General features: G+C 36.7%; 1 protein-coding gene across 2 annotated transcripts in view; it reads left to right on the forward strand.

The window, feature by feature from the left end:
- Positions 1 to 10,000, forward strand: part of LOC138043415 (lymphocyte cytosolic protein 2-like) — a 32,803-nt gene that overhangs the window by 15,616 nt on the left and 7,187 nt on the right. For both annotated transcript variants that reach the window (XM_068889674.1, XM_068889675.1), the window contains exons 5-10: positions 147 to 226; positions 496 to 554; positions 2,225 to 2,276; positions 5,820 to 5,875; positions 6,012 to 6,095; positions 7,702 to 7,762. In XM_068889674.1, the coding sequence (XP_068745775.1) occupies positions 147 to 226; positions 496 to 554; positions 2,225 to 2,276; positions 5,820 to 5,875; positions 6,012 to 6,095; positions 7,702 to 7,762 (392 nt within the window). The remainder of the gene's footprint in view (positions 1 to 146; positions 227 to 495; positions 555 to 2,224; positions 2,277 to 5,819; positions 5,876 to 6,011; positions 6,096 to 7,701; positions 7,763 to 10,000) is intronic.

The raw sequence follows: 10,000 nt of genomic DNA on the forward strand, positions 1-10,000 counted from the left end.
TCATGCCCATATAAAAAGTCAATCCTATAGAGGTTGCTTATAACTTGTACAGTACCTGAAGGAGCTGTGATTAGTAGTTAATAATTAGAAGTCACTGTTTGTTTTACTGACTAATGATTAATTTTCATTTATTTTATTCTTTTTAGTTCCGAAAGTGGATCATTGGAAAGAAGAGAGCCAAAATCGCCATCTGCAATTCCAACGCATGTCTTGCAACAAGAAGAAGGTAAGGATGTACATCATGTACTTTGTTTAAATTGAGAAAGACCCTAGAATTGCTGATGATTAAGCTCAACTAATTGCGGTATCACAGGTCTTAACACAAACAATTATTTTTAACCATCTTAACAATCATGTGTTTTACATTATTGGTTATTTTTGTCAAAGTTTTGCCAAAGGTTTAGCAGTAATGAGTACACGTATTGATCAACTTCTATTAATCTTTGACAAGTTGTTGATTGTGCTGCTGTGCAAAAATTATTATTTAATTTTCAGGTGAATATGATGGCTGGGGTTCCGATTTTGATTCAGCAGATGAATTTGAGGATGTGGAGGTATTGAAACGTGATTTGAGTTCTCACATAGAATACATGTACATACATGTACTGTACTTAAAAAAACAAGAGGCTACAAGTAGCCTTTTGTTGGCAGAGTCCATTTCAAAGGTCATTGGTGCACAGGCCTGTAAATTACTGTGTGGCTATAAAATTAACATTGGCCATAACTTAATTAATGTATCTGGAAATTTTTATACACAGTAAATTCTACTTAATAACTTATGAAGTGAAGTTAGGCTATTAGTCTCTCCCCACGGGGCTTTTCAGGACTAATTTACAATACTTTGTAGGGGACTTTAGCCAGACTGCTTGTTACGCAGTTTACAGTTAAGTGGGTAAGTAGTGTGGGCAAGTCCCAAAGTCTACACTGTAGAGTACAGTGGTATATCGCCCTCACCATCCTCACTTGGTAGGAGAGACAAGGACATGCATGCATGTGCTGCCACATTAGGGAAACATCAAGGCCTTTTAACCCTTACATGTTCAATACACATGCATGTGCAAGCAGGCTATAATAATAAAATTAATAATAATGTGTGTTGCCAAGGAAACTGTTGTTGTTTAAATGGAGGTGTAATTCGCCCGTAGGAAGGATGGGAAACTAGTTGGAATTGGTTGACGATGGTTGAAAGGCAACTAAAAAAAGCCAGATTCCTAGGCAGAATTTGAACCTATGAGCTCCATACCACTGGCTGGATGCTCTAACCCATTGAGCTAAAAGTACTCCTGGGGAACTAGGTTGTTTATCTAGGTCCTGAATAAACAATTGTGGCAGTGTGGCCCAGTGGTTAGGGCGCTTGCCTTGAGATCCGAAGATCCCGGGTTCAAGGCCTGCTCTGACCACTCGTTGAATTTGTTCCTGGTAGTCCCTGGTTCAACTTCCCAGCTGCACTTGTACATTGTAAATAGCCAACTGGTTTGCCTCCAGCCAGTTGGGGTGCCTAATAGTTGTTGTTGTCCTATTCCGTCGTTTTGTTAATTGTGTTTCATTGGCCCTAAAAAGCCCCTATGGGGAGCAGTCAATTAAGGCATAGTTAATAGGGGGAAATGGTTTGGAAGCTCGGCGAACATCAAAAGAGCAAACAAAGCAGCCAAGATTTAGGTTGGAAAGTGCAACGACCGTGCACAATCTTTTGTTTTGCGCTCATACACTATGCGTGAATTACGTAACCAACACGTTGCTATTGGTTAGTTCCGCAGTATGGAGTAAACAACTATTGTGTTTTGTGCACGGTTGAGGCTAAAAACGAGAACAAAAACCTTCAACAAAGAAATTTGTCGGGTTTCATAACCATTCCCCTCTATTAACTATGATTAAGTACAGCTGTATGTCTTGTATAGTGTCCTGCTGGTCTGCGGGCTCTACAAAGTCACATGGCTACAAATTACATGTATTAAAATAATGCATTACTAACAGTAACTTTAGATGTTTAAGGTGTGATATGCACCCATGAGAATTTAAATAGTCTAGTCTTTTGCCCGTAACCAAGAAATTAGTTTCCCAAACCAAGTATTAGTCAATAAAATCTAGTGTTGTTGAGCTCTGTATGTAATATTGTAGAATATACGCGTGCATGTAAAATGATGAAAATCATCTTAAAGAATTTTAAAATTCCAAATTAAATTTTAATAGAATTAATGTTGGTTGCATATCATTTTGATTTTAGGGTGACGAAAGTGACAGTGATGTAGGAGAGTACATTGAGCCAGAAGAAGATGGTAAACATTTCAATTAGTTTTTCCAATCTATGTGGACAATTTTTCTTGAATAGTAGTATATGTACGGCCATTTAGTGCATACATGACTGTATCTGTACAGTTATTACACTGTAGTTCCAAAAACTGATTTTATAACTGTTACATTCGTTAGAGCGAGTTTCAATCTAGTGTTGTTAAACCAAAACCAAAGTCATTAGTTTGGCCAATCAAAAAGGACGGAGACAATCCATTAAACCAATCAAAACTATGAGTAATTTAATACACATAGCTGACACAAAGTGCGGGAAAATGTGCATGTGCAAGCCACGATTGGTTTTGGTTTCACTTCTGATTGGTTGAAAGAAATGGCGTGAGAACTTTGAACCAATCGCTGAGTGAAGTAATGCAAAACCAAAGCAATTTGCTAATTATTTTCGACACTCAATTGAAAGCCGCTCTATGCAATACCTGTCCATTTAATTACAAAAACAGAGAGACACGGAATGACTTTTGCATGTTAAGATCATCTATTCATATTGTGTTACAACTGAATGAAAACAGTCATGCAAGAGCATGAAAAAAATGGACTATGTTAATCATAAAAGTGCCTATTTTTGTCTTCAGGAGCATTTAGAGTACATCTAATATTCTCAGTTGCATGGCATCCCAAACACCTGCTTTTGAGCCTTTTTTGGCAAACACCCCCAAAAGTGGGAAATCTCCTTTTAATAGACACTTTCCATAAATGGCGCCAAAATTTGAATAACAATACTTTGTACATCCTTAGCCTCGTACTTATGTTTCTAGGCAAAGGATTTTTCACATGAATGTGAGGCTTAGGATGTACATGTACATTGCCATTTATGCAAAGGGTCTATTTAGATAGGTGATAAACGTTTACAGTTTTAAAAGAACAAACTGCCAGTTTAAAAACCTAGTAAGAATTTTTGAGTCAGTGGAAAGTTCTACTGTAACACTGATTGTCAAACACATTCCTTCCTGAGAATGAGACAAGTAGATTTTACTCTGTCTAATGCCAGATGATTTTACTTGTTCACTGAGGGTGAATGAGGTGGGGTGCCTGGGGTGCCTGGGGTGCCTGGGGAGTCAATGGAGGTCATTTCAGAAGTGAATAGGTTAACAACATCTAAATGTAGGTCCACTCAAAAACTCATCAAAAACTCATTCCCCTGTAATGTGTAATGTGCCCGTGAGAAGCATTGCATGGCTCCCCATGGGTTCTCGTGGCTCACTGGGTAAAGCATCCGATTGATGTTACAGAGGTCATAGGGTCAAATCCTGTCATTGAAAGGACTCTGTCTTTTCAGTTGTCTGTTGGCCTGTTTCCATGCAACTATTAACTACTTAATAACTGAGAGTGAAGTCGTTACAGCAAAATCTCAAACTGAGGCCATGGCGTATTGATCAAGCGACAGCGAGGTCAATATAGCTAGGCTGAGGTTTGAGATTTTGCTGTTACGACCAAATGGTTGAGGTTATTGAGTTGTTTATTATATGGCAAACAGAATGGTTCTAAAGAGGAAAAAAAATAGTTTGCAGAATCCATAATCGGCCCCTGGGCATTACGGGAGAATAATGCCCTGGCACTTACATGTAGCTGCTCTTAGCCAATTAGAGCACCCGTTATATTGGCCAGAAACACGAGCCATAAATTATAATAAATACATAGCTTATCATCCTTCTCACAGACGCATTTTTACCCCATAAACATCAAAGTTGCACTTGAAATTTGAAGCACATGACTTAGTAGGTCAAGCCCTTGAACCAGTGAGTGAAGAACCTTCATCCGGCCGCTGTTATGATGTGGCTGAGGTCGTAGGTTCAAATCCTGCCCAGGATTTACTGTTGCTATTTATTCTTTGCAAAGCAAATAGCTTATCAATGTTCAAATCTTTTTATTTTAAACCCATTCACACCTCACTCACCCTAGGACCCCCCATTGACGAGTAAAATCATCTGACGTTAGACAGAGTAAAATTTATTAAGTGTCACTCTCAGAGGTCAATGGGTTAAAAAAAAAAAAAAAAACAAAGTTGAAATTTACACCACCACTCTTACATCTTTAGTTACTACATGTAGATCCAAATGCTGATTTTAAAACATTAATAATATTAAACTTGTTTGATATTTTTTGGGATTTGTTTGATGTTCTGCAAAAGGAGAATTTAATATCCAGACTACAGCCAGTAATCTTGTTTTAAATCATGCAGTGATCATATTCTGGCTTTATCCAAAAAAAAACAAGAAGTAAGCCTCTTAGGATGTCCTGAGAAATTATTCATAGGAACAAATTAAATAGGATCAAGTCGACCTATCACAAATTAAATAGGATCAAGTCGACCTATCACAGCCGACCACCATGATACATATTTAATAATTAGCGTGTAACCAGTTGACCTTATTGCCTGAAGAAGACCTGCCATAAGTGTTCAAAACATTGCAATCTACAGCCTGATAATGGTAATGAATCTGATCCGGACCAACAGGTTGGTCCACTGTCAGCCCAACAGTCGACTGACGCATTAATTGACTGACTCTTACGGTCAGAATACATGTCATCCGCTGGCCGATACGTCGGTCACATGTCGGCTTTGTGCTTGCTTCTGAACTCACCTTTTTAAGGACCTTTTAACCCATTGACTTCTGGGGGTTCCCCATTGACAAGTAAAATCGTCTGGCATTAGACAGAGTAAAATACTTGGTTTAGGCCAGTTTAAGCATCAAAGGGTTAAACTCACTTATCACCCTGTATAACATGCAGACAATTGTTTAACTTTGTCATACCGGCGCTTGAAATAAATACCTTTAATTTTCAGTGCCATTCTACGCCATTTTGTTTTCTTGAGTTGACCCAGTCCCCATGAGTTCTCGTTACCTCGACCCAATCCCCTTACATTTCATGTTTTGAGTGGTATGCAGGGGGTAGACTGATTTTGTTTAGTGGCCCCATTCAATGGAAGTTATCAGTGGACACATACACTGTGTGCTAATCGAATTGAATCGGGTAATGAAAGAATCGGCACATTAGAGAGAAAACTTTGATATTGACTTTAATACACTGTATATAAATGTGGTGGCTCCTTACACAAGGAGCCGTTTTATAAAATCATTTCCCTTACTGTACTGGAAAGCGTTCAGCGATCGATGTCTTGCAGCAACTGATCATTACAAATGGTCTGTCCCCACAAAGTTCCTGAACTTGGTAATATATCGACCGATGCAGTGGTTGTGAGTCGGCTGACGTGTCGGTGTTGTTTTGCCAGTGTTGGTGATGTGTCGGTCACGTGTCTTTGACATGTCAGCAAGGCGTTGGTAATGAGTTGACTGACACATAGGCCGGATTGGATTTGTTACAATTATTATACCCACAACCTGCGTACGGCCTGTATATTGTGAGGCAAAGGATCAGACGTATTATTAATTTTATATTCCACCTTGATGACCAATAATCACCTCTTTTACAATAATCTTAATGTGCAGGTTTTCATGAAGATGTTTCTAAATTTTTATTTGGACTAATTTTCTTTTTAAATGTTTGTCCAGAGTCTAAACAGTCATCTCAAAAGGATATTCCAAAATCTAATATTCCGACTGGCTTGGTAAGAGATGTCATGGCTTGTATAATGTAGATCTGATCAGTGTTAGAAGAAGTTTCTTCTGTCCTTCTTTGGTTTTCATTTATTGAATTCATTATTTATTGGTGATGATAATAATATGATATATTATCTTCAAAAGGTTGCTCAGTTAAGGGCAGGATTAAATGGAACTCTTGGGAAGAATTTTCTGGGAAGTCATTCATCTGCTAACACACCATGTCAGGTTAGTTTTTCACTTATTGATTAAAGACTTGTACATGGCAACAAGCTTTTTGCTTGAAAACAATAGTGGCCAGTATAAAGAAAATCCTTTCTTCTTTAAAATTTTCCAATAAATGTATTATTTTCCTTGATGAATGTTAAGTGCCCTTGGGGAAAAAGTAGCTTTTCTTCTTGCCTTGAAATGCATATATTAATTTTGGAGGTTATTATTGTAATTGATTATTAGTAACTGTTAACAAAGTCAATATAATTGTTATTGTAAATGGATCAACATGTGACAACAGAGAAATTTAAGGTTATTCACCTTACAATTTTTAAGGAATTTGCAATTTCTGATAATAAAAAGCAGTTACCGTAGTTATTCAGTTATAAGGCGCACGGTTTTTTCAAGAAAAATCTGTCTTTGGGTGGCAAGTTAGTGCTAAAATTGGGGTGCGTCTTATAGCCAAGTAATTTCGCGCAACAAAATCTTAAGATCACAATTTTAGAAGAACTTGCAGTTTAAACAACACAAGAAAAGGACACTAGTTGTCAATTTAAAAAAAAAGAGTAGTGCTTTTAGAGACTTTTAGAACACTAAACGACTTCAGGAGGAAAGCAAACAAACGGAAATTTGCATACATGCTTAAAAGCACGTGCTCAGTAACATGATACCCGTGACAACAATACAATGGTTCGAACCTTGTTTCGAATTCCGAGAATCATGTTTGTCGCTCGCATGAAGAGTTTCTTCTCTGAACAAACAGTGTGGAGATAAAACATACCTTCTTCTTCTCAAAATAATTCATAACATCCTTTTGATAACTCTCAATTTTTTGGTCCGTCTTATACCCAAGTATTTTCGCATGATTTTCAGTTTGAGAACTTAGCTTGATTAAATTGCTAAGTTTGGGGTGCGTCTTATAACCGAGTGTGCCTTATAACCGAATAACTACGGTATTAGGTTTCTCTTCACTTTGATATGTTGTTACTCGTAACAAGGAAGTGATCATGATTTTTTTTTTTTTTTAATTTCAAACCTTTATTACAATACAGTACCACCGTAATTTTGTAACTCATTGTCGAAAAAAAAGTTTCCATTTGCCTAAGTAAGTGATCGTGATTGATTACAGTGTATCAAAATTAATAATGTCTTTGTGTGATATGCTGTAAGTTACGGTTGACAAGGAAGTGATTGTGATTGTGATTGTCACATGAGCAATCTTAGTAATGAAACTAAACTTATACAGCCATCATTTGATGTTATATTATTGGCCAAATTGTGAAGCCAATAACTTGTGAATTTAAATGTGGCATTGCAAATTTTTCATTGTGTAAAGTGTTGTTTTTACCAGTGTGGTTACTCACATCCTTTCAAGTTCCTTGCAACACTTTCATTCGTTTTTTCCTAGTGTTTGAATTTGAAAGATGTTAAGGTTTTCATTACCAACTGATTCTAACAAGTTTGGTCCAAAAATTAATAATTTCTTCAAGTCAACACCCTCGACTTCAATCAATATCAGGGTAATTGGGAGTTTTTATTCTTTAAGTGCCACAGAAAGGACGTGATTCCTTGTGAAATTAAGCTTCTGTAGTACTAGTATTTATCTTGTGAGTTAAACTTGCAGCCGGAACCAACCACAGAAGAGGATGAAATTTATGATGTCCCTCCGGACGAAGAATTGGAAGGTATGATGATGTTTATTATATTCATGTATTTGAATTATAATCATGTTTTCCCAAGTAGGCAAAATGATTTTTAATTCCTTTACTGTCAAATTAATAAGTTAAAATAATTCATTCATTCTCAAAGAGCATGTAATAAATTAACATTTTGGCAAAGGCAATACCTTTTGAGGGTGGTAAGCAGTATTGGAACGAATAAAAATGAAGATTGGTAATGTTACTAAAATATGTGCAAATTAGTTTAATTTCCTTGTGGGAGTGCAAGATTAATTAACATTGAGTACTGGTAATAATTTAATTTTGCAACTGTTGATCGATGCCTATCAAATCACCACAGACTATACAGTGTAATTGCATTTATCTCCAATAATGTTTTTATATTTATTGTAATGATGAAAGGTATATAATAGTTAGAGAATATTTTTAAATTAAAAACTGGCACTCTTGTGCATAAAATACAATATCACAAAAAGGATATATACCTCCTGGTCTCTATGAATTAGTTCAACCAGCTTTGGCTGTCCATAATACCCGGTATGCCTCTAATCAAAACCTGGCCATTTTCTAGAACGAATTATGACCTGGCAAGGTTTAGCATAGTGGCATCACAGACCTGGGAAGCAAATATTACCCAATATTATAGATTTAGCCATGCCTAAAAGCGGAGCTCCCTGGTTATTAATTTTTTTATTCTTACTGCCTATACGGTTAGTGAAAAAAAAGGTTTCGAATTATCGGTGTTTTGATGTTTCCAATTGCTGCTTAATTAAATCATTTTCTTTGCTTTCTTCTATAGAAAATTCATTGCCTAACTACAGTGTAGTGAATTTCACGGTAAATTTTCCGCTAAAAACCGATAGCTCTTGATAGCTCTTTAGATCTTTTGGCATTTGCCTCGTTATCAGGGAAAAATCTTTGATATGTACTGTTGTTTATAATACATTTAACAAAGTAACTTAAACAAACTTTTTGATTAGCAAATAAAGGCCCATACCGTGCCTTCCAGCAGTCTTTTGTGCCCCAGGTTTGATTCCCCAACTTTGTTTCATAGATTGATCAAAATATTAAATTTATTACTAATAGGGTTATGGATATGTTCCTGGGTCACATTTTGAGTTACAAGTAACTCACTTACAAAATGTACCTCGCTGTTTCTATAATCTGGTGGAAATTTGATTTTGTTTGGTGGGTTTCTTGTGTACCAAACAGCATAAGAGGCTGGCTACATGTACAACTCACTGACTCAGTAGTCATACCCATACAAAAATGTCTGACCTGACACCTTTTTTTGGCCTGAATTTTAGCCTGACAAAAACCAAAAAAACGTAACCTAACATTAACCTTTTTATTATCAAAGCCTCGTGTTAGCATGAAAATTGGACCTTAACTTTTTAAGACTACAAGTCTGACATTTTAAGATAAATCCATTAAGATAAATCCATCCGTAATGCCTCGCATTCGCAATATGCGCAATCCCAGGTCAAGCAGCAATCCAGGATCTGTTCATTACCAGGTGCACTTAAGCAAAACTACCACTTTTGAGCGGTCCTACCTGAACAGGTCTTCTCGCATATGGAATACTTTGGCTTCTAGTATTGAAGGATTTTGCGACGGTAACTTACCAACTTTTCGGGCCAATCTTTTTCAGTATTACTCGCACGCTGTGGTATACTGCTATAACCCAGAAGACCCGCGAACCTGGAAGACCATTTGTCCATCATGCAACACCGTGCGCCACTTAAATGCAAATATTACTTGCTGTTTCTGAGTGTTCCTTTCTCTCTCTTAGTTATCTTAATGTACTCAAGTGTTTTTTAGCCTTTTTAGGACACCCTGGTGCCGGAGTAATTGGCTTATGCTGTTGCGGGTTCCAGCCTTCCCTAATTTATTTGTTTATTTATTGTTTATTTCATTGTCTCTGTATTTAAGGCAAAGTTAATAAAATAAAAAAAAATGGCCACCAGATATTATTATCGAATCATGCAACAATAATTGTAGATTATGACAAGAATTCGCAACTTTAATTAAAATTAAGATTCAAATTTTGAGCAATACACTGTGTGCTAGAAAACATGAAGATCGGAGACCCACGCAGCAGTCGGCCAAAGCTTTGATTTAATATTGCAAAAGCAATCAGCGCAAAAGCACCATTCAACAACTGAAAGCAAAGTTCATCCTGCAAACATTCTTTGAGAAAAGACGAGAAAAACAAATTGGTCAAATGGTGGATGTCTTGTTTGT

Source organism: Montipora capricornis, chromosome 3 (assembly GCF_036669925.1).
Source record: "Montipora capricornis isolate CH-2021 chromosome 3, ASM3666992v2, whole genome shotgun sequence".
Classification (NCBI taxonomy): Eukaryota; Metazoa; Cnidaria; class Anthozoa; order Scleractinia; family Acroporidae; genus Montipora; species Montipora capricornis.